The sequence below is a fragment of the Anser cygnoides genome, chromosome 3 (genome assembly GCF_040182565.1).
Source record: "Anser cygnoides isolate HZ-2024a breed goose chromosome 3, Taihu_goose_T2T_genome, whole genome shotgun sequence".
NCBI lineage: Eukaryota > Metazoa > Chordata > Aves > Anseriformes > Anatidae > Anser > Anser cygnoides.
The window spans coordinates 98047422-98072065 of NC_089875.1; the positions used below are offsets into that span (position 1 = coordinate 98047422).

At 41.0% G+C, this 24644-nt stretch overlaps 1 protein-coding gene and 1 long non-coding RNA gene across 3 annotated transcripts in view; both read right to left on the reverse strand.

Moving 5' to 3' along the window:
- Positions 1 to 831: 831 nt before the first annotated feature.
- On the reverse strand, positions 832 to 20189 carry LOC136790508 (uncharacterized). The gene is made up of 3 exons (XR_010830559.1): positions 20154 to 20189; positions 2220 to 2765; positions 832 to 1408 (listed from the first exon to the last, which is right to left on the reverse strand). It is a non-coding gene; the product is annotated as an uncharacterized lncRNA (long non-coding RNA).
- Positions 20190 to 21512: 1323 nt separating this feature from the next.
- The window catches only part of MCPH1 (microcephalin 1), a 130679-nt gene continuing 127547 nt past the window's right edge, over positions 21513 to 24644 (reverse strand). The window contains exon 14 of one of the 2 annotated variants that reach the window (XM_048078040.2): positions 21513 to 21812. In XM_048078040.2, the coding sequence (XP_047933997.2) occupies positions 21757 to 21812 (56 nt within the window). In that variant the 3' untranslated portion in view covers positions 21513 to 21756. The remainder of the gene's footprint in view (positions 21813 to 24644) is intronic. The other variant, XM_048078042.2, reaches the window with a different exon arrangement.

Genomic DNA, 24644 nt, shown 5'->3' on the forward strand with positions numbered 1-24644 from the left:
ATGCTTTAAGGCACGAATGGGGAAATCTCCAGGTCCAAAATGTCTGTCAGTTGCAATGGTAATGACTTTACATCTTGAGACAAAAGCATAGAAATGCAAAACTGACAGATCTCAAGAGACTATCTATGGCAGACCTGTTGCATTAAGAAAATCTCAAACATACCTAGTTAATCTTTTGCATTTTTTATGAAGGTTATTAACAGACTTCTTCCCTGAAGTCTCTTCAGTCTTCCTTATTCTGGAACAAACAAATCTACTTTTTTCAGTCTTTTATTTCTAGTCCACATTTTCTAAATCTCTTCTCACATCACTTGCTTTTTCTTGACTATCCTCCTTTTGTCAATATCTTCTTAAAGTCCAAGCTTGAAATCCTCCCCTAACCAGAACAGAACAGAACAATTTATAAAGCAGCCAGAAAGGGAGAATCGAAGTGACACACCACTTCAGTTGTGGTGAACACCCAAGACCTCTGGTATTCTGCCATACCACCAGAGAAGACATTCTGAAAGAAACAGTATGCTAAAAAAAATAAATAAATAAATAAATAAATAAATAAATTTAAATTGTGAAACTGAGGACATGATATTCCACTGAGTACATGGTATGAGGACATGATATGTCATAGACCTACTCTTAATGACATCTGCCTGGCTCTTCCTGTCAGACATAATCATTTAAAGTATCTGTTGGAAAAGAGAAGTAAAAAACGTAGCTGGGAATCAACATTGCAGACTGCAGAAATTGTGGTCTTGCTCCCGAGGACCCTGAAGGGAACTGCAACACCGATGCCAAAATGATTGATAATGTAACCCAGAGTAAATGCAAGTAAGTAAAGTTATCCAATTCTACTTTGGGTAATATAAAATTTATTCATTTCTTATTAATCTACTTGAAATGCCTGATGGAGGAATTTATCGACTTTTTAATTACTGCTCTTCTACCAACAGTGCTTTCATGGTCTACTGAGGGCAGGCAGAATGTGCTGCGTGCACGAAGAAAACAGACAACATTGATTCTGCAGCTTGCAAGGTCTCAATTACATCAATACACTGTGCTTTATTTAGGAAAAGAATTCTGGATAGTCTGTCAGTCTGACTTCGCAGGACTTTAAAATCTATTTTTGAAGGAAAAAATGATTAAAGACACTAAATGGGCAATTAGCTGTTAAAGCTGAAGCAAGCTAATGTTCCGTCCAGACATCAGGAAGCACATCTCTACTGTGTGGGTGACAGAGCACTGGCACAGGCTGCCCAGAGAGGCTGTGGAGTCTCCTTGGAGATCTTCAAAAGACATCTGGACGTGGGCCTGGGCACCCTGCTCTAGGTGGCCCTGCTTGAGCAGGGGTTGGGCCAGATGCCTCCAGAGGTCCCTTCACACCTCAGCCATTCTGCGATTCTGTAAAGTTGTTCTGAAAGAGGATAAAAATGCAAAATGTATTTAGCAACAGTAGCTCATGTCAGACAAACTTGGTATCTTTAATAAGGTAACTGATAAAATGCAATAGAGCTGTCAGCTTCTGTGAAGGACCTGATGCAGTGCCAAATGGAAAATCATTAGTTAAGGTGGTGAACCTGAAGATTAGTGTTAGAGCTGCAGGCAAGTTGAGGAACTGGCTAAAGAGAAAAGAGAACTAGTGTAAAAGCAGAGTTCCTTAAAGACTGGTCTTGAAGCTGATGCTGTTAAATGCCTTCTGTAATGACTTTGCCGCAGAAAGTAGGTCTGTGCTAGTGTTAATTCCTAATGACACAGGGCTGCGTAGCTGGGTGAGGACAGAGGAGGTTTGGAACATCTTTTAGTGATGGCAACGGCCCCTCAGACTAGTGTCTGGGCTGTACTGGTTCCTTTTGCTAGGTTCACATGTGGACACAATGAAATTTTTATGAAACCTACAGACCTGCTTATAGAGAAATGAAATAATCATTTCTTTATTTTCTAAGTTGCTTATCTTGTTCATTTTGACATAGCTGACAGTTATGCCAGAGGTAAAGTTTTCAGAAACATGATTGAGGAAAAGCTATGGAAAATCATCCTTATGTTTTTATCTGTTTTTGTTTGTTTTCTAAGGATCTCTTAACCATATTGATTCTTGAATTAATATATTAGGTTATAGGTATGTTGGTTAATGCAACAGAATTCTTTTTGGCTACACAATTACATTTGTGAAAATTATCTCAACACTTTATAATCCTGTGGTGATGCGTTACTGCAATTTAACTTACCTCTTCCCTTCTAGCAGAAGACTCAGGCACTCTAATTTAACAGAAAAGGTGGGCAGGCTTTCCTTTTTGAACTAACAGACAAGGTCACTGTCACCTTTAGGACAGTAGAGTAGTTTCTATTTATCAACAGAACTGTAATGCAGTTCTTGTCTATCAAATAAACTTCTTAAACTTATATTCTTCCTGATGCAGTTTTGTAAAGGCAAAATGCCTAGGGTTAACTGGGTGGATAAGAACTGCAGAAAAGGAAGTGGGATTAAATGTAATCACTCAAAATGCAAGTCTATGCACTGAAGGATTAATACTAGGTATTTCTGTTAGATGATAGAAGCTTATCTCTGGGAAATGAGAGATTTCCAGCGGATGTAGAGGAGCAATACAGTCTTAAGTAGTTTTAAGATGGAGGCTGATAAATTTATAAATGGATTATATCACACAGTCCTGAGAGAGATTAGCAGACAACTGGGACTTGATGATCCAGGTGGTCCTTTCCATGTCTGTGGTCCTTTCACAGCAGTGTTGCTGCTTCAGAAGAGCCAATAGTCCCTGGCAGGAAAGAGAGAGAAGAGGAGCATCTGAGAAGCTGTGAATTGCACTAGCAAATACAAGTTTCACATCTTTTTCTGAAGGACTAGGGACTATTCAATACCCCAAAGAAACTAAGCTTTTGAGCATATGTAACAGAAGAGTTTCCAGTCTCACAAGTTAGGTCTGTGCTGTCCTCATGACCCATGTCGAGGAGTGAGTCTTGGTCCGTAAGCCAAAAAATCTGGGAAAGCAAACTAGAGGTCCCTGGTGATGAGCACCAGGCGGCTGGCTGATGTGGTGCTGGGTACAGAAAATCTGAGTAGGTGATGGGAGAAAGGTGCTTAACATCTCTGTGTTTTTTTTTTTTTCTTGTGCACCCTAAAACGTTTTTTCTAAATCAAGGTTTTGAAAAATCAAGCTCTTCTTAGGTATAAAAGGTAGTCAAATTTGCAGAGATTCACAGATCATTGAAAAATATCTGGCTGATAACCAAAGGATCAAAATGTCTGAGTCACAGGGATGGGATTTGTACATGATGCATATATAAGCTGTTAAAAAAATCAGAAGTTTAATCTCCCAATTACTTGGGGCAAAAAGAGGAGAAAGAAGTCAAGACTCATTTTCAGAACTAGAAATCCTTAGCTATTGCAGGCAGGGCAGCAGGATTAAGATTTGCTTTCTGAAATATATTATATCCACCGCTTATCCAAATTTATCCTAGGACATGTGCTAGCGGGCTATAGTAGCCTATTAAGTATCAACAAAAATATACACATGAGAGTTCCTGTTTTATAATTTTTTTTCTGTTGTAAAAATTAAAGGACAGTATTACGTTAATAGATACTTGAAGTCATGCCATTTACTTCCATATAAATCCACCTTATTTTAGTAAAGCAATCTTTTAAACAACATGTACATCCGTTTAGAGTAAGAATCCAAATATTCTGCCCCAAAACTGAGGAGCACTAATATTCTCATCACTCTTCAGTTTTGAAAGTGAGTAATAATATATGTCTCTTTTAGAGACAGACCTTTTAGGAGAATATGTTGTCTAACATTCATGAATTAAAACATTTAAATGAAGAAAAGAATGAATGGAATTCCTTTCACGCAATTATAGCGCCATAATTAAAGACAGAATATATATTAATCATTTCCTTTAAAACCAAAAAGGAACTTTGAAATCCCACAGGTCATTAAGTTGGCAACTCATTAAAAACAAGACATTTCCCATGCAGCAACACAAGTGTACTTCTTAGTTTCACAGAACCCAGTACTGTAAAACTAAAGTTAGATTCAAAAGGAAAAAAAATGCTATGAAAGTGCTGAATTCAGTTTAATTTCTATCCTTCTCTTGTAATAAGCTTATAGGTGTATGAGCAGATAATTTACAAAATGTTTCATCAGTCAGTACCAGTGCAATAGATAGCCACCATTCATCCAGTTTTCTCTGACAACAGAAAGAAAGACAGAAATATCAGCAGGTCATGTAATATCACATTTCCAACTGCAGGGATCCATTTTCAGTATTACCTGGTGATTTCTTTATTTTTTGTCACTGCAGAGAATGATGGCAGTGTATTCCAGCCTGAGTAATTTACCAGAGTCCTGAAAACTTAACCACAGACACTTCTCTCATGGGAACTTGTTTAGGGAATCTCCAAAGTCCTAATTATTTCAGTGTAGAGAGCCTCTGTGGTTACATTACCTACAAGAAAATTACAATGGCTATTAATGTATCATTGGCCAAAGACCGGGTCAGGAAGACATTTCTCCTTGCTCAGACGATTGCAGGAATTTATGTAAGTAATGTCCTTTTCTCGGATGTGTTTGGCATCGGTCAAAAACAATTGTGAATTGAACTAGATGTTCACTGGGTTATTTTGGGGTTTTTCCTTACAGGCAATTTGATCAAGACAATCATTTTAAATAGAGTTTCATTAGAAGTACTGTGACACATTTGGATCGCATTCACAGTGGGGAAGGAATGTCCCTTTTCTTCCAGTTGGGATGAAGCTGTGAGTGCCCCGCTCAGAGTGGGGGCTGTGGGAAGCAGTTAGATTTGCTGTAGCTCAATTATTATTAGGCCTATTATTACTATTTGGACCAGATGACCTCCAGAGGTCCCTTCCAACTTCAGCCATTCTGCAATTCTATGCCAGCAACACTGTGACTTGGGTGGCAAGGACGTGGCAGGCAGAGCAGACCCACTGACAAACCCTTCCACGGGGTTTGTGGGGTGGGATAGATGGACACGGCAGCCACCGCGCACACTGACAGGGCTCCCGGTCCTGTCCACCAGGCTTCAAGGACTTTGCAGCTCCAGGGCAGCTCGCATCCCTCCTCCACGGTCTTCTGTGGAGACTTTTCCACTGTAGGGCCAGGTGGGAGGAAGAATGCGTTCTGAAACAAGTTTGTGTTGCTTGTATTGAATTATTTTTTCCCACCCAGTTTTCAATGACAGGTTTGCTGTTTAGGAAACGGGATGCTCAACTATCTAATTAAACGCACCCTGTAGAAACTCATCGTAGTCCCTCAAGGCCTAGTGCTGAGGCTTTTGATCATTCTTTTCTCATGGGGCATTTTCATATTATGCCTCATCTGATGCAGCTGGATGGAGTGGGCCCACTCCCCTCAGCCGTGCGTTCACACACTGCTTCCCTGACGTGGGATTGAGATGTTTTGTAGCTACAAGTTGAACCTGATTCCAGAGGAAAAAAACATGTAAAAAGGGTAATAAGGGTAATAATTCCACCAAATGAGCAATGTGACCCACCTCAGTGTGCTCATACGATGTTATGCTCCCTGAGAGGAGGAGGTGGGACCACCCTTTTTGGCAACCATCAGCACTTACACCGCCTTAATGTAGTCTCACTCCTCTGGCTAATGGTTTCTGCTGAAGAAGCAAGAGGTTTAGGTTTCTCTCCACCTGCTGCAGATTTTCCAGGGAGGCTGGTGTCCGTGTCCCTGTTTTACTGAAATCATCAGCAAAAGCCCCATTGGTGCCCATGGAAGTGCATTTGAGTTTCAAGACAGCAATTCTTGTAATGTAGACGAATAAGGAAGAATTAAGTGACCTTTCTCCTTCAGAGTAGGAAACAGTGGAGAGTGAGATGTGACAGAAACAATTACAAATTAAATGCAGTTTTATAAATAGACTATGAATTTTCTGGGTTTTCACCTTGACTATATTATGAGGTCTTTGACAGCGGTCATGCTTAAATGTTTGTGCTGAGGGAAATTTGTATTCTGTCAGCTTGCTATCACCCAGATACATTTTCCTTGCTCCATTTTGCCAATTTGAGTTTCCTTTTTTGCATTCAGACAAAGATTTCTTTCTCTCTAAACATTGCTTTTACTGCCTTAGGAACATTGCCAAGCTTGTGCCCTTTTTTATTCTTTGCAGCTAGGCTGGAGCTTTTAATTCATGATATTTAAATAACATTTCAGCTTGATTATTTAACTCCTTCCTAGCTCAGCTTACGTCCACATTCAGCTGCAGCTTGGAGCTTATCTAAAATAGTGTTAAGGCTTCTCCTTGAACCAAGCCCTTCCAGTGTATTACTTTGACTTGTAAATCGTGTGTTTGGCTTTTGGGCTCAGCATTTTGAGTTGAATACATTAGAGTGAACTGAATTATACCCCACAGAGATAGGGACATGCAAACGTAAAACCCTGCACGGAAGGGAGATGAATGAAATTGCTGTTTCAGGGCCATGGCTCATACTATGACTATTTAAATGAATGCTTACTAGTAAAGGAGTTCCACTTGAAAAACAAGACTGTAAGGAAAAAAAAAAAAAGCAAAACACAAAACTGGGCTAAGGAACATAAATGCTTACGGAGTACTTTGTGACAGGAAGAAAAAAGGTATACCAATTCTCTCTCTCTCACTGTAATTATTTATTTTTAAATTCACACAAATATCTGAGATTATCCCAGGTAACTGTAATGCTTTGTGCATTCTCAATGCTCTTTCCAAGGAGGGAGAAGTGTTATTTATCAAACTTTTGATTATTTCTCCAGCTTTATTTGGGGCTTCTGTTCCTACCATCAAAACAGCAGAACTGTTTCAGTGTTCTCCTGGCATAGGCATCTCAACGCTGATTCAGAATACCCTGAATGAGAGTACGAGCTGGCCACTACCTTTTCTTCCTGGCCAAGAGATTGGGCTTGTCTTTTATCATTAGCCATCAAACTATTGCTTCTCTTTTCTTACAGTTAAGCTTAATATAGATATAGCCTGTGATGAACAGAGTGCTTTAAGCAGACTGCGGAGTACTCAGTGGTCCGATTGCTTCTTCAGTGGATCAGCTGTAATACATATATATATATATATTTATATGTTTCCATATTCTGGCTGCAATGCATCCAAGAAAAAAACATTCAGTCCCCTCCACAACGTGCAACTTCCAAATCCTTCAAAAATGTTCCGAGGGGGGGCTGTGCTGAGAGCTCTCTGATCCTATGCACAGTCAGATCTTCTCTGTTATACGGAGTTTTCCACTATTTCAGCAACTTTTTATCTGGACCAACTAAAATTGAGTCAATGAAAAAAGAGGCATTTTTGAAGTGTTTGAGCATTTAAGTGGGTGCAGAGTTTCCACACCATGTAACAAATCAGTGAAAAGGCTGTGGTAGTAATACGCGTGGAAGCATTGGCTCTTTTTAAGGAATCAGTATCTTGGTTTGGTTGTAACACAGGCAATTTGCATTCATTTTGTATACAACGTTGCCACTGCATAGATAGACATTTAAAACTAAAGCATCAAAAGAAAACAGGTTTGGATTTCTGGAGGCATCGCAGCTTGATTTTTATCTATGCTGTAGACCATTTCACTGTGCTCTTAGTTGTCACACATTTTATACCTCACACTATGGAGGTTCTCTGAGTTGCTGGAGTCCTATGGGGTTAGGACTTTCTCTTCTCATGCTCTCTGTTTACAGAAGTCATTGCCATCTAATATTAGGAACTCCACATCCCTGCCAGTTCCTAGGCCCAATTTAAAAATGTTTGTTTTGAATCTGGTCTTTCATTACTGCTCATCTAGATTTTTGTATACATGTAAGACAGGCATAAAATGCTCTCAGTAAGCTGCTCCGTATTTTGGAAAGACATAATGGCATCTGGGATTTTCTTTTTTCACATGAACATTTTTCGGGGCCACTCAAAGTAAATGGTCTGTGTCTCTGACCTGAGCTGATCTGCTGATATAAACTTCCTAATTCTGTGTGTGTGTGTGTGTATGCCATTCCCTGTAGCTGCATCTTGCAAATATCTGTCTATTAGCATGATCTGCTGTCCCTGAGCAAATAATTTCTTATCATCCTTCATAGCATCTTGTTACCCTTCATAAATGCCATCATCGACTCCAAATATCTTCACCTCAAGGGTAGAATAGATTTTGGAGGTTTTAGACCATTTTTAGCGAAAGGACTGTAGGGAGCTAAGGCAAGATTTATTAGAAAAAATAAAAAAAAAAAAGGCAACGTGGAGGGAAGGAGGGACGGATGACAGACGTGCCATGGAGTCAAACTTCGCCTTTTCCCCCCGCAGCAGACAGAGGAGCCAGCAGAGGGCAGCGCCGCGCAGCGCAGGAGCGCGGAGGGGCGCGGAGGGGCGCGGAGGGCGCAGCCACCATGGGAAAGACCCCTTGGAGCTGGGGTCCCGTCCGCAGCCCTGGCACAGCGGCTGTGCCACTTTGGCTCGATGGTTTGGATCTGACAGGCGCCTCCGAGAGGCTGCTGAAGTCATGAGTAAAAATAAGTCGAAAGGACGTGTTCTGCTTCGGCGGTTAGCATGCCAAGCGCCGAACACACACGCACTTCAAGTAAATACAAATAAACCCTGACATCGCTTCTGAGGCTGGAGAACAACGAATTCCTTGCAAAAACAAACAAGCCCCAAAATACCCTTTACGGGCTAAGCGAGGAGACGAACCACAAATGGCCGGCTCGAGCGGCCTGTGGTGCGTGGTGAATATGAGCTCGTTAGAAAAGGCGCTTGACCCTTTCCTTGTGCAAAATTAATTGGAGAGCTGCTGTTAGTGACTTTGTTAGCTCTGTTTTGCTCAGCTCTCCTCATATACATATTTTCTGAGCTGTGATCTAGCATTATTCCCAGGGGCTCTCCAAGAAAGGAAGTGGAGAATGTTCTTTTCAAAAGCATGAAGTGGGAAAATGTTTAGAACTATTTATAGCTGCACTTAGGCTGTGGAAATCCCAGACATTATAAACTATTTATAGTTATTCTTTGGGTTAAAAGGGTGAAGCCAGAAATCTTATTGAAGAAGTCGCACATGCATTTTTACCCACTGGTTATATTAAATGGCAATTTCGAGCCCGGGTTGGGGCTAGGTGAGGTTTAGGGAGCAGCCAGAGACGAGCTTGAGGCTCTAGTATGGTGCAGGGCCAAGCAAACGTGTGCTTTGTGCTGTGAAAACAGGAAATGGCTCCCGCGCAGGGCCCTGCCGCGGCTGAGGCCTGCCGCTGAGCACCTGCCTGCCATGGCTGGTGCCGAAGGGTGTTGGGCCTTCCCTTTAGCTGTGGCCATTTACAGCAAGCTAGCATCGCCCACTGCCATGTGTTTTTTTGTGCTGTTACTGCATTAGAGCCACCATCTTGTCCTTTTGCATGTGCTGAATCTCTCAGTGCTTTAAATCCGTGGAGGGCTGTGCATGGGCCCTTCCCGATGAGCTCCCCATGGCACCAGCCAGCCGTCACTGGCTGTGGTATTTTGCCATGAAGGCGACAAGTCTGGCTCCTTTCACCCGAACCCTGCAGCACGTTGGCGGCACGTCAAAAATAAATGCTCTCAAAAGCTTCTTGTGCTCTTGTCCAAATCCCAGATTGTCTGGAATAAGGGAACTTGCCATAACAATTCCAGATCCTTCAGAAAGATCTCTCTGTTGATCTGCTGACAGCTGAACATAATCAGCAGATGTAAGCTGACATCTAAACAGACATGTCCTGTGTGACCTGACAAAGACATTGAAAGGCAGCCTATTAGTCATATAAAAATGACATAGAAAATAACACTGTTAATGTAACTAAACATTTAAGTGGATGTTTTTAAACTAAAAGAGGGCAGATTTAGGTTAGATGTTAGGAGGAAATTCTTCACTCAGAGGGTGGTGAGGCACTGGCACAGGTTGCCCAAAAGCTGTGGATGCCCCATCCCTGGAGGTGCTCAAGGCCAAGGCTGGATGGGCCTTTGGGCAACCTGGTCTGGTGGGAGGTGTCCCTGCCCATGGCAGGGGGCTTGGAACTGGGTGATCTTTAAACCCAAACTAGATGATCTTCCAACCCAAACCATTCTATGATTCTATGATTCTGTGGATCTCTGATTCTATGTTTTGGCTGCTGTAACCTGCAGAATGGCTAATTTGAAGTTGCAGTGTCGCGTGCTTTTCCACTGCTGTGCTTCACTGATAAAATTAGTGTTCAAAATCATGTCTGTTACTTTAAAAGTCCCTGAAAACGAACCTCATCAATTATTATTATTATTATTAAAAAAATAAACGACTCTCAAAACTTCCAAAACTTTTTACTCTGCCTATAATCTTTCATTAGCATCACTCAAAAACAGGTTATTTCAAGCACTGAAAGTAGAATCTCTTAGTATCTTAACACTTTCTGTTCTTTGAATAGAGGATTAAAATGCCTTATTTAAAATAAGAGTTGTTGTGAACTGCTACATTTGGGCACAGGAATCAGACTGCCCTCAAAGTTGAGGATGGATTTGGTTTTCAGTGTCTCAGACCGGTTCACTCAGAGAAATGACATAATGACCTGCAGTGTCCCAAAATCCAGCTGAAGGAGTTCACAGTTGTGAATCAGTTTGATTGACACTTGTCCTGTGTGGGACAGTCATACTTGGTGGGTTTTGCTGTGATCGTTTTCTCTTTCAGAGAGTTGAATTGTAAAGGGCTTTACTAAACATTTCTACTACTATAGTGAAAAAAATAATGCCTTATGGCATTATTACTGCAATTTTACAAACTATAGCATTGTTACTGTTATTTTTCTTCTAAGCCAAAATATCCTGTGGTGAAAGCCTAATGCTAAATTTTGTGCAAGTGTCTTTAAGCCTTGTATTATTTGCAATTTGCCGTGGTTTTAGGATCAACAAAGAGCTGCTGCATGGCGATGTCACTAACCAGGTAGGTGCTAACCTCTTAATTAAAGTGAGTTTTACCTTGCTAGTGCTCTCTTTGATCCTTCCAGCCCTTGGGACAAGCATATTTGCTTTGGGTGTCTAGATTGTCTTACAACCTTGTCTTAGCAAGAAAACAAAAGAATTAAAAGGCTGCAAATGAACCTGTGTTTTAATAGGCAGACGTACCAGATGGTTTCTTTTATTGGCAGTAATGCAGCCATTTACAGCCTTATTAGTAGCCATATGCATTATTACTCAAGTATTGTCTAAGACAATGATGTTTTAGATGTTTTTAAAGGGTATTTTCAGAGTTATTTCTCCGGACTACCAGACTGTTTTCCAGCAGCAGTGGGCTGACAGAGCCTGTGCTGATCCAGTTCTAACATTGGTTTTAACTCTATTAAGAAGACCACAGGCAATGGTCAAGGAAGAAGCAACCATGAGCCTCTCTGGTGCAGCAGAAATAAAGAGTGAAGAGAGGAAAATTACCTCTCTTGTTTCTTTTGGAAGTTGTTGTTTTGGAAAATTAACTGTCAGTCTTCAGATATCAGTCAGCTGAATCACGGACAATGGTAATGGGATGGAGTACATTGCTAAAGAAGCAGATATCAGAACTTGCCTTGAGTTGAAAAGGGACATTACTTCTAGGTACCCGTATTGATATTCTGCATAAAGAGTTTATAAAGTCTGTAAATATAGCTATATTCAGTAGCTCATTGTACAAGTTATCTCAATATCAAACCCAAAGCAAAGCAGTTTTACGTCACTGACTACCAGTAATAGCAACACAGAAGCAGAGGTGTTGAGTTTAAATGTCAGCCATGACCTGAAGCTCTCAGCATTTTCCCACACTTGATTTACACCATCCAGTTTTCCTGAGGGACCCCGTGTTCGTACTTTTCTTGTATAACTTGGGTCTGTACATTCATATGCAATTTTTTCTCTGCATTGGAAAGCAGTTTAAGAATATTTATGCTTTTTTACTATAAGGTAGTAATCATCTTAGTAAATCACTGGTTTTACAGAGTCCAGCTGCTAAGTTAGAATTGGAGAAAAGATAAGGCCACGGATGTGAGCAAATTATATTAACTATGAAGTGCTGAGCACTTCTTGCTGATCCACAAAGAGCAGGGATTTTTCTTACCTCAGTAACTGAAACTAATTCTGCCAAAAATACAAAAGCAAAAAGTTATCAACTTGAGATCAAGTGTGGCTCCAGATGTTTCTTGATTAAGCTCAAACATTTTTGTTTGAACACCATTTTTCATTAATTCTAGTATTATATCAGATAGAAGGAGTAGTATTAAGTAATAGATATTAAGCTTGATAGCTACTAAGATTATGGCTCCAGGAAAAAAAAAAAAGCACAATGTAATCAAGTACCAAATGATTCCTAGCCATTACTAGGGAGATTCATGTGTAAATAATTAAGAAGCAGTGTAGATGGGAATACTGTTTTTTCCATTGTTGTTTCATTAGGTCTGATTTCTTGATCTTGAGTGCTGAATTATAGATTGTGTGGCAGCAGAAATTCAGGTGTAAGGAACACACTTCCAGTGAACAGCAACAAATCAAAATAGCACCCTGTAGGGATTTCGCAGCCAGACGCTTGTTAGCAGTGTTGCAAGGCTGCGCCGTGCCCAGCCCGCCGCTGCTCTACAGCTGGCAGCTCAGCATGGTGAGAGCGATGTGCCGCTTTCAGCTTTCCCTCGGACAGCTGTTCTTGCTGCAGCAGCTTGGACCATTTCTGACTACAGATGTAGAGATGGTTTGTGACTGTACTGAGAGTCCTTGTTAAGTAAGCAAGCTTTGCTAGTCGCTGTATGCCACAAAGAACAGCTGGAGGTATCTGCGCAAAGAGAGTTAGAGCAGGCAGAGCCGACTGCTTTCCTGGTGGATATATACCCACTTCATGGTCTCTGGTCTAAGAAGAGTGAAAGATTTGTGCTGAAGATATGGTTTCTCAACAGTGTAGGAAGGGGAAGGCACCTCTTATATGGTGCAGTCATGATAGGACCACCCATGTAAGATTGCCAAGAGTATTTGGATGCTGATTTCCACCTCCAGGATTAGCAAGAGGATGGTTAGGCAGTGCAGTATTCGTAAGATTCAGCCTACACTATCTCAGGGCGTCAGTCACAAAGGAAGTCATAGCAGACTTGGGTGTCATAGGGTTCCTCAAACTGTGCCATAGCCACTGATGCAGCACACATCTTATCTGCTCTCCTGACCAGACATGATGGTTCATCATCAGGAAGGCTGTTGTATCTCTGGGTATTGCAGGCCATTGCAGATCATCATACCCATCCCTTCTGACTAGTTTTGCAAGGTGCATTATATTTTGTATAACTGCTGCCTGGCTGGTACTATACAGAAAGGCCATCATGCACCTGGAATTGGTTCCATCAAGACTGAGGGATTCACCAGGCCATTTAGCAGTTGCCCAGCCTCCAACAGTTCTTAGCTCAGGTACTTCTTGAGCCAGATTATTTTGATTTGAATTTGTCCGTTTCCTTTTAAATCCATGAGGTCTTCTAACATCCACCTTTGGGTTACTTGTACCTTTAGCTATCTAACTGAGGCATGAGAGGAAGCTTTCAGAGATACACACCTCTCTTAATGAATGATATAATCTCCTGGAGAACTTCAGTTGGATATTCAGACAGCCTTTATTAGAATCTTCCAGCTTCTGCTGACTTCATGTTCACATAGGTTTCTAACTTAGAAGCTCTAACTTGCATGCCAGGTATGAGTAACCTTCACAAAGGTATCTAGAGAACTGGAGACTTGGGTAGAAAGCCCAAGATGCAAGCCTGGGTAGATACAAGTCCATATCTCCCGTGAAATTTTTCTATCTTCTAAGTTCATGTGTGGCTCACCACTGCTACTCTAGGCATACAAGTGTTTTTGAATGGGAAGACAAGAGATCTGTTTCTGCAGCTCAGTGGCTCTGATACTGCTTAGGAGACTAGTGGTTAGAGCCTATTGGTATCAGTCTCTCATACAAAATTCTTGCTCACACATAGTAGACAAAATACCACTACTAATAACAGAAAGGAAAAAAAAAAAAGGGGGGGCGGGGGGGAGAAGACTATACAATGTAAGGGAAAAGTGAGTCTGAAGTTGGATCGTTCTCTAAATCCAGATTCTTTCACTTGCGTCTTCATGCCCTCTAATCACTTTTACATGGGTCATCCAAATATGTTCAATATCCCTGCTCTTATAAAGGACATTCTTCTCTTCGTCAAGTAGGATACTGAATGTAGCTGGGAATAAAATAACAGTGTTGATTCCCAGACTAGAGAACTCTGCTTTTAGCGTCAATTTTTTATTCAAGCCTGTGTTGCCTGGGCAATGTCAGGGAAAATATAAATTCTCTTCTGTAGGAGGAAATGCTCTGCCTCCAAACTTCTGAAATGCTTATCTTTGTGTACAGCTGAAATATGATGAAGCATGTGTCCAAAAAAGTGTATTCCCAAGTCAGCATTTCAAGTGGGTGTGAATTTCAAGCTATTCAGAAATATTCAGTCATCGGCGGGGGGAGGAGGAACACCAGATTTCTTTAAGTGCGCATTAAAAGTGGCAGAGTGACCAGCCAGGCTCTTCACAGAGGTCAAGTATCTGCAAGCTTTTAACACTGTTGCCAAGTGTCTTGATTTTCCTCTGAAGTAACACGTTAGGCTGTAATCAGAGCAGGTTCTCATAATTGTGCCTTTCTTAAAACTAAAACCTTTACCCCTCAAAAACCCTGCGTTTGGTCAACTTAACATATAAACAGTAACAATGCAGGATTTTGGATGTTGCTTTCGTTAGCCACATTGATGGAAGAGGTTTACCCATATTTGCTGCACAGAACATTTACAATCGTATCATCTTTCTGTACTGCATATATACAATTAATCATGGCTTTAAAGCTCCTCTCTGGATCTCAGGGACTACTTAGCAGAACTCCTGACTGACTTCTGGTTCTTGAGTGAGCGAGCTGGCATGCTTCCCTCCTGAGCTGAAAATCCACAAAGTGCTTTTCCCTTTACCTCTCCCCGTACCTGTAACCAAGTCAACAACTAAAAAATGATCTAACGGAAAAACAGCCCTACCCAAGTCTAAAAAAGTCTGAAAATTAATCTAAGGTTTAAGCATATTATGTGTTGCATATGGTCTGAGTCTACAAGGCCTTTCTGGGATAACGTTACAATATTTGCTATTTCCTGGAAGTAGGCATAGGGTTGTGCAAAGTACATAGTCTGTGTCTTAATACAATGGGAATCTCTTCTGTTATGACTCTTCTTCCATTTTCATGGCAAAGCAGAGTCTGATGGTCCCAGGCACTTGTCCACTCCCAAACATGTCAATGAGCTTGAGAGCTTCATCAGGGAATGCGCAAAGCAGACGGATGAACCAGAGGGCTGGGGCAGCATAAGACCAATTAAATACATCAAATATACTATTCTTAGCCCATCAGAAGCTCAGGGTATAGCTTTCTGCCTGCCTGGGTGCTTGGAGGTGCTTTACCACTACCTGCGGTAAAGAAGTGGAGAGCTCTCAAGTAGGACATGGAGAGGATGAAGAACTGCGGAGTGGACTTCTACGGTAACTTGTAGAAGGGAAGACTGAAAACAGAAGTATGAAGTAGTTATTAACACACACGAGATTCAATGCTTAAGACTTCAGTGAAACAAAACCGAGAATCAAGAAGTAGTTAGATGTCAGAGGTGGTAGGGAGTGGGGGACTAAAGTGATGGAGCTTGGAAAAGTCAGCAAGTTTTTTTTTGATGAACCGGAAAAATGAAACAAGTAGAGACTAAAATGGCAAAGATGGCAAAGAACAGAAAACTGCACAAATAATCTTAGGAAAAGGAGTTTGGTGGATGAGAGGACCTGATACTACAAGTGTCGACTGAAGGAAAGAAAACAGCAGTCAAGATGAAAACTCTAACTCTGGGCTTGGGTGGCAGTTCTGGCAGAAAGGAAAGGGAAGAAAGGACACATCTCGATGTCTCCATTAAAACCAATGTGCCTGGCTTTGGACAGGAGGGTCAAATCAGACAGACTATGTTTTATGAACTTGATTGGCACAACACTATGAAATCTGTAGGCACTATACAAGAAATAGTTATTTTAGAAGAATATGAAGGGGGAAAAGATGACATCTAGTCACTCTATAACACAAAAGTTGTGCCTCTTTTTGATTTGAGTTTTCCTCTGCAGACAGTGCTTCACTGCCTAGCAGCAAGGTCTGTGATAACCTTACCAAGGAAGTTTTCCCATTTGACAAGTCCTTTTTTTTCCTTATTCACACTGTGCTCCAGGCTACATTCTTTTGATTTTTTTCTGTTGAAATATCCTGCATTGTAATTTACATATGGGGCCATCTCTGTAACAATTCTTAATAAAAAGCCATCTTCTCCTACAACTTTGAAAGTCTATTTCTTTAATTATCCAAAGTTTTGAAAAAGCGGAGCCTTAAAAGACACCCATGTATGGCAGAAAGCATCTCCTCACTGGTGAGTTTCCAAGTTTCAGCTTGGGTTGTTTGGCCTGTGTTTAAAAGATCATGTCACAATGACAGCATTGTGCAACTACCTCCCTCTACACACTCCTCCCTACAGACCTAGTTTTCATCCATCTCTTAAAAGCCATAAAAGTTCCATGAAATCTGCCATGAAGAAGGAAAATACAGCCCCCAAACCTGTCTGGACCAGCAGTAGCAATACCTTTGCCACCTCATTCAAGAGGAACATGAAAGATATTCTGGGCACTGATAAATCTCCTTGGGAAATTAACTCCACCGGACAATTCTGTCTCTGGCGATAGCTCAGGTGCTTTCCAGGCACCAGAAGCTACGACTCAAACAACACGGGGAATGGAAGAAGTCATGTGAAGGTTCAGTTCTCACGACCTCAGGAGCCCCAGTGGTGAGGAAGGTGTGGACCCGCGGGGAGGCTGGGCGGGCTCCATCTCCTGCAATACACCACAGGCCTCTGAAGACCCCTCTGAGGGATGCTGACTCAGGCAGTCCAAAGAAACTGGCAGCCCTATGCTGCGTCTGGCTGCTACCTATCAGCACCTCAGCCCTCTGCTGGAGTTTGAGCTGCTCCGTGATGCGTAGAGGCTTGTTTCACATCTGTATCAACTGGGGAAAAACTGTGCCTTGCCAAGTCTGAGCAAAAGCTCTTAGCAGACACCTGTGCTGATAACCTAAGCACCAGCTGTTATTTATTTACTACTGACAGTTTTAAACCATCTTCCTGTGAGCTGCTGCATGATGCTGAAGTGAAGGTGATGCTCTTCCCAAGCCCACCATTTGGTCATATCGTGCAAAGAGCTAATTCTGAAAAACACCAATAAAAGGAGATCAGAAATAAAACTCTGCTTAATGCAATAAGACTGCAGTCATTTGGGTTTCTGCTATTAGATCTGTCATTAAAGAAGTCAGACTGCTGGCACAGATGCAGAGTTTTTCATGCTTTCCAGTTTTTGGTCTGAACAAATATTCCATTTTTATTATTATTATTATTTTTTTTCCAAGGCTGTGAGTTGCGCTTGAGGAAAAAAATCAGTTTAATCAGCTTTCTAGATAATGTTTCTGGGATACCTCCATCTTATGCTCGAAGAAGTGATAGAAGAACAGCTCCACCCAGCCACAGCTCCTGCTTAGAAATACTCATTACAAACACCTTTGCAGTTTTAGGAACTCTGCAGTCCCTAAGTTGATTATAGGCTTCCCAAAAAAAAAAAAAAAAAAGTGAGCGCTAACAACTTCCTAGTGCTGAATATGCTGATAACACTTTACCACGTAATACAGTCATGCCTAAATTCTAAATTATCTTGCAGATATCTTATAGTGAAGCTATAAACAGAATTTTAAGTGATGCAATAGGTTTTACTGGTTATTTTTATTTAAAAAGTAACAACCTCCAAAGAGTTGTCCATGCATGAGTCAGGAAAATATCCAGAAACATAAAAGATTGCAGTTTAGCAATCTGTAGTTTAGTAACCAATACCAGATGGCTCATATACTGGGATCACTGTGAATATTTAGAGACCTTTTTACTCACTAGATCATACAGATCATAAACACAGTTGCTGTCTAAAACTGATTGAAAAAAAGAAAACCAAAAACAGAGAAAGGGGAAAAAAAGAGATGTATAATTCACCCACATTAAAAATTTACAGCAGTCTTGCTTTCAAACACATCCTTGCCTATTTTACATTATTAGTCACTGTGACAATACAGAAACTGTTTTAGATCCTAGTTTGTTTTTAAGGATATACTGTTTGAACAAGACACCAATTCTGCTGCCATTATTTAGTTGACACGGTCGAAGAAACACATTATCCAACGTCATGCCTGCGTTTGTCCTAAGTACTTCTGCACTTACCATTGTGAGTGTCCAGTAAATTATGGGAAGTGTGGTAAAAACTCTTTTTATCTATGGAAAGTGAAGAAGGTGAGGGGTAGTGGTGGTCTGTGCTATCATCTGTATCAGCAATGCAAGTGGAATGAGTTAAAATAGGACCTGTGCTGGGAGTTAAACTACTTTTAGGAATGAACTCAGCCAGCGTGAATCTCAGGAAGGAATAATACTTATTTTGGCTTTTCTACTTATTTTTGGTTTAAACAGATTCCTAATCAAATTAAGCTAACTTAGAAAAATCTTTGATTATAGTTACGTGATTTTGCTGGAGACTTCACTGAGCTGGGCTACAGGGGTCCTCTGAGAAGGAGAGAGAGCAGCTAAGTCGTTTTCACAAGTGAATGGCAAAAACACTCATGCAGGATAAAAAAGCTAAGGTTAAGAGAATCTCTCCTCCACATGAAAGCCTGACATTAAAAAAAAAAAAAAAAAGGGGTGGGGGGGAGATTTAAAAAGAAAGTTTCCTGCTAAGGTGAGCATGATGCCATTTAGGACAGCAGTGTGCAGCAGTTTGTATATGGCAGAACCTCAGTGAAGCATGGTGGAAGCATGGAAAGACTCCCGACTATAAAAAATGAAATAGTATTTAATTTTGATTCCTGTACAACATGCTAATCTCTGGATTTAATTCTAATCACTCCTGTATTTGCAATGTCCTCTTACCAAACAGCAGTCAGTATGGATGTACAGCACTCCTCTTACCAACAACGGGAGACCAAAATCAGGCATTTAATTTCCTGCTGGCTGCATTAACCTGCTGCTGTACATAGTACAGCAGATTTTTCAAGAGCAGCCAGCAGACATAGGGATTTCTATCAAACCACATAATTTAAGCTAAAATTATCTCAATTGATGGATTGCTTTACCTGAAACATTTCAATTAAAACAAAAAGTATATTAGGCTTTTCACTGTCAAGTCTGTTACATGTGTGACTAATAAAGACCAACAAGTTGATCCAAGAATTTGCAATTTAAATAGTCGAGATTCATCTTAAGAAGATTTATGAGAAAACGGATTTGGAATGTTACATTGCATAAATTAACAGTGACAGATTTCTATGTGTAGTGCTCTTAGAAAATGACTACAAAATAAACTAGGAGGTCGTAATATTCAAGGTTAAGCAATATAATTCAAACAAATTATTCTATTATTTACTGGGAACCGTATGTTCACATGTCACAACTTATTTAAGTATTTCTATTTTGGTCTATAAGACCAGGCAACTACTTTCTTAATAAAAGGGCTCATAAGGGTGAAGAGTGGTACCATGTTATCACTGCTCTGCAGTAATTAGGTGAATAGTTTCAATTTTAAACAGCCAGATTTGTAGAGAGACCTGATTACCAATTTTTGTATGATACATATAGTAAGATGCTGTTAAAAATGTGCATGTCAGAAAACTAAGCAAGCAAAATACTTTAATTAATTATATTTTCTCTTTTATATATATAACAAAGCTATATAGCACTCAGATCTCATCTTTTCAAATTAGAGCTGCTCATTAGTTCTGAAAATGATGTGTCTGATTTTCCATAAAATAATCACAATTTGGAGCTTTCCCATGAAGAAGCATGTTACGCATTTTACAGAGTGTTGTGGTTTAACCCGGCTGGCAGCTAAACACCACACAGCCGTTCGCTCACCCTCCCCCCTCCCTCTCTGGGATGGGGGGAGAGAAACGGGAAAGTGAAGCCTGTGAGTTGAGATAAAGACAGTTTATTAAGACAGGAAAATAATAATAACAATAATAATAATAATAGTGATAATGGTAATAGTATTAACAATAATAATGTGTAAGAAAACAAGTGATGCACAATGCAATTGCTCACCACCCGCTGACCGATGCCCAGCCTATTCCCGAGCAGCCGGCCCCCCCACCCCGGCCAGCCACCCCTATATATTGTTTAGCATGACGTCAGATGGTATGGAATACCCCTTTGGCCAGTTTGGGTCAGCTGTCCTGGGTCTGTCCCCTCCCAGCTCCTGCTGCACCCCCAGCCTGCTCGCTGGCAGGACAGAGCGAGAAGCCGAAAAGTCCTTGGCCTGGTGTAAACACTGCTCTGCAACAATTAAAACATCAGCATGTTATCAGCGCTCTTCTCATCCTAATCCAAAACATAGCACCCTACCAGCTACTATGAGGGAACATTAACTCTGTCCTAACTGGAACCAGGACACAGAGCAACTATGCAAATGCAATTTGTGCCTGAAGAAGCCTGCCACACAGACATTGCTGAACTTTTTCTGAAGGAAAAAAATTTGAATACTCCTCAAGTTTAAAGAAATTGTGCATCCAAATCCCTTAAAAAGACCAAGAAGTAATAACAGTGCAAAAGAATGGCATCGTTTATAAGTTATTGAACTTCAATTGTTCCATAATATTTGTTTGAAATTGCTATTTTTTGTACAGAATTTCCATTGTTTGGCAGTACTCAGGGGCGCATAGAGTTTGGAAGGTGTGAGGTATAAGCTGCTGTTAAGTTACTGGGTAATACTTTATCCTCTATGATGATAATATATTATTTTGATGGGCCCTGCAAATATTTAAAGGAGGTTGTGCATTTATAGCCAAATATTTCACAACATAATTTATATCCAAATATTTGTACCTGCTAAAAACAAAAACACAGATTGAAGAAGATTTTAACATTTAAAATATTTGCGTACATTTTTCAAACATGCCTAAAGGATTTATTGAAGAGTTCCATTTTCAAGAGATTTGAGTGCATGAATGAATGATGTGCTGCCTTAATTCATTTGACTCGGGATCAGTAGCTGTTCATGGTTTCAGACTAGATGTAAGGCATTTGAAGGCATCTGAACATAATTAATGAGTTAGGATTACTTTTGAAAAATGAATGTAGAAGTTTACAAGTTTACACTGGGATGTGTGAGTTAAGGATGATAAACCACCTTATCCTTTTACCAAAACAAACTTATTTAGCAGTGGTCAAGAAGATATGGCAACATGGGCCTCCAGCTGTCCACGTGGGTGCTCAGAATAGAGGAACCTACAGAACCCATGCACTGGTGGCACAGCTCCTGCTAACTACACCAAAGTTAGCTCGGGCACAGTCACCCACACTGCACGGACAGCTTTTAACTGCACTAAAACAGGATCAAATTCACTCTGAGATTGGAAAGCATCTTTCTACTTCCACCCAGAACATAACAATTCACTCAATTTTTAGGTCCAAAGGTCTTCAACAAATAAATAGAAGCACAATGATTTTATTTGGGAAGAACTTTATTATTAAAAAAATAATCACAAGATAAACATTTATATAAGTAATAAAAATGTAGAAAACATTTCACCGTATTTAATAAATATGTAACTTGCATTCTCTTAGAAATTTTATTCACAGCTTAGTTTGTTGTTGAAGACAAACCAGGCTTGGTTCCTTGCAGCCATATGGAAGCTCTTGAGTTAGCTCACAGCTGAAAAATGTAGTTTTCCATAGGACATATTGTATGCTGAGTGACTGAATCTAAAAGAAATAAAAAGGCAGGATTATTTAAGATCATGTGCACAAGAAACAGATTATAAGGCAGCAATGTACTTCAGAGCAGTCCAGTGGAGCTGAGAAAACAGAGAGAGAAAGACCCTAAAACAAATGCAAACAGTCAGATGATAATATTGGAAACACCTAACATTTATTTAAGTTTAAAAAACAGTGCTATATTATATACCTATAGTTTTTTTTTTTTTTTTTTTAGGTCAACACTAAGCAAGTTAACTGGCATTTTGTACTAACAGCAGATAACCACAAACCGGATTACAACAGTGAAGTGTCAAAGATTAGACAAACTTCAGATTTGACTTAATTGTTTGATTATGATGGCAATTTGTAGGGACAGACAGCCACTGTTTTAATGTTCCTGAGAGAGGGGCTAAGCTTCAAAGACCTGTACCCATTAAGGTACCATATAGAAACACTTCTTTTTTCAAAATTCTGCTGATTCATCATTTCAAATCTGTTAGCTGATGTTTCTATAACCATACCACATCAGCAAGACATAGCAACAGAAAAGGCACCAACAGAATGCAAAAGAAATTTGAGAAATTTGTAAAAGCACACAGAATTAGGATCCTTTACGTAATGTGTGAGACTATGCAGCCAGATACACAGCTCCACCGATTCACTGATGGGCTGAGCTTGGTCAATCCAGCTCCATGTAGTTTAGGAGATGCTGGATTAGGGTGAGGCAGACATCCATGGGACCAGTAGAAGTCAGCTGTGCCACAAGAGAGATCACATGCCAGAGCACTCTTGAAGGAGTTTCACGCAGTGGTACTTGGCTGAATATGTACGAGACAAAATTAACAATTACAGAGTCATAGGACCAAAGAATGGTATAAGTTGGAATTGACTTTAAATGTCATCTGGTTCCAAGCCCCCTGTCACAGGCAGGGACACCTCCCACCAGACCAGCTTGCTCAAAGCCCCATCCAGCCTGGCCTTGAGCACCTCCAGGAATGGGGCATCCACAGCTTCTCTGGGCAACCTGTTCCAGTGCCTCACAGCCTCATAGTGAACAATATCTTCCTAATATCTAATGTAAATCTACCCTTTTTATTTTAAAACTGTTACTTCTTGTCCTATCACTGCACTCCCTGACAGAGTCCCTCCCCAGCTTTCCTGTAGGCCCCCTTTAGGTACTGCAAGGCCGCTATAAGGTCTCTCCAGAGCCTTCTCTTCTCCAGGCTGAACAACCCCAACTCCCTCAGCCTGTCTTCACAGGAGAGGTGCTCCAGCCCCTTGATCATCTTTGTGGTCCTTCTCACAACTCGTTCTAATACATCCATGTCCTTCTTGTGCTGGGGGCCCCAGAGCTGAATGCAGCACTCCAAGCGGGGTCTCACGCGAGCAGAGTAGAGGGGGAGAATCACCTCAGTCACCCTGCTGGCCATGCTTCTTTTGATGCAGCCCAGGATACGGTTGGCTTTCTGGGTTGCAAGTGCATGTTGCCAGCTCACGTTGAACTTCTTCTCAAGCAACACCCCCAGGTCCTTCTCCTCAGGGCTGCTCTCAATCCATTCTCCACCCAGCCTGTGTTTGTGCTTGGGATTGCCCCGGCCCAGATGCAGGACCTTGCACTTGGCCTTGTTGAACCTCATGAGGTTCACACAGGCCCACCTCTCAAGCCTGTCCAGGTCCCTCTGGATGGCATCCCTTCCCTCCAGTGTGTTGACCACGACACATAGCTTGGTGTCATCAGCAAACTTGGTGTCATCATCTGACGGTGCAATTGATCCCACTGTCCACATGACCAACAAAGTTGTTAAATAGCATCAGTTCCAATACTGACCCCTGAGGGACACTACCCATTATCGATCTCCACCTGGACATTGAGACGTTGACCGCAACTCTTTGAGTGTGACCATCCAGCCAATTCCTAACCCATCGAGAGGTTCATCCATCAAATCCATGTCTCTCCAGTTTAGAGACAAGGATATCATTGGAACAGTGTCAAATACTTTGCACAAGTCCAGGCAGATGATGTCAGTTGCTTCCCCTATCCACCAATGCTGTAACCCCGTTGTAGGAGGCCACCAGATTTGTCAGGCATAATTTGCTCTTAGTGAAGCCATGTTGCTTGTCACCAATCACATCCTTATTTTCCATGTGCCTTAGCAGTTTTCAAGGGGATCTGCTCCATGATCTTGCCAGGCACAGAGGTGAGACTGACTGGCCTGTAGTTCCCCAGGTCTTCCTTTTTTCCCATTTTAAAAATGGGGTTATCTTTCCCCTCTTTCAGACAGTGGGAACTTCACCTGACTGCCACAACTTCTCAAATATGATGGATAGTGGCTTAGCAAATTCATCTGTGAGTTCCCGCAGGACCCACAGATGCATTTCATCAGGTCCCATGGACTTGTGCACCTTCAGGTTCTTTAGATGGTCTCGAACCTGATCTTCTCCTACAGTTCTTCATTCTCCCAGTCCCCATCTTTGTCTTCTGCAACTTAGGAGGTATAACTAGAGCACTTGCTAGTGAAGACTGAGGCAAAAAAGTCATTGAGTACTTCAGCCTTCTCCATTTTCTGGATAACCAGGTCTTCCATTTCCTTACGGAGGGGGCACACTTTTTCCTCAGTCTTCCTTTTATTTATTATGTAACAGAAGGAGATGGGTATTAGGAGATTGGTATTAAATTGCACATACTGTAAAATGCCAGTCTTGATTATTACAGTTGTCCACCTGAAATTAACCACTGAAATATTATGAGAAACTTTTATGTTTAATTTACTATATAATATTTTTAGTCTTGTGCAAACCTCTGGTATGCTCACCAAGTCACTATTTTTGGCCACGTTT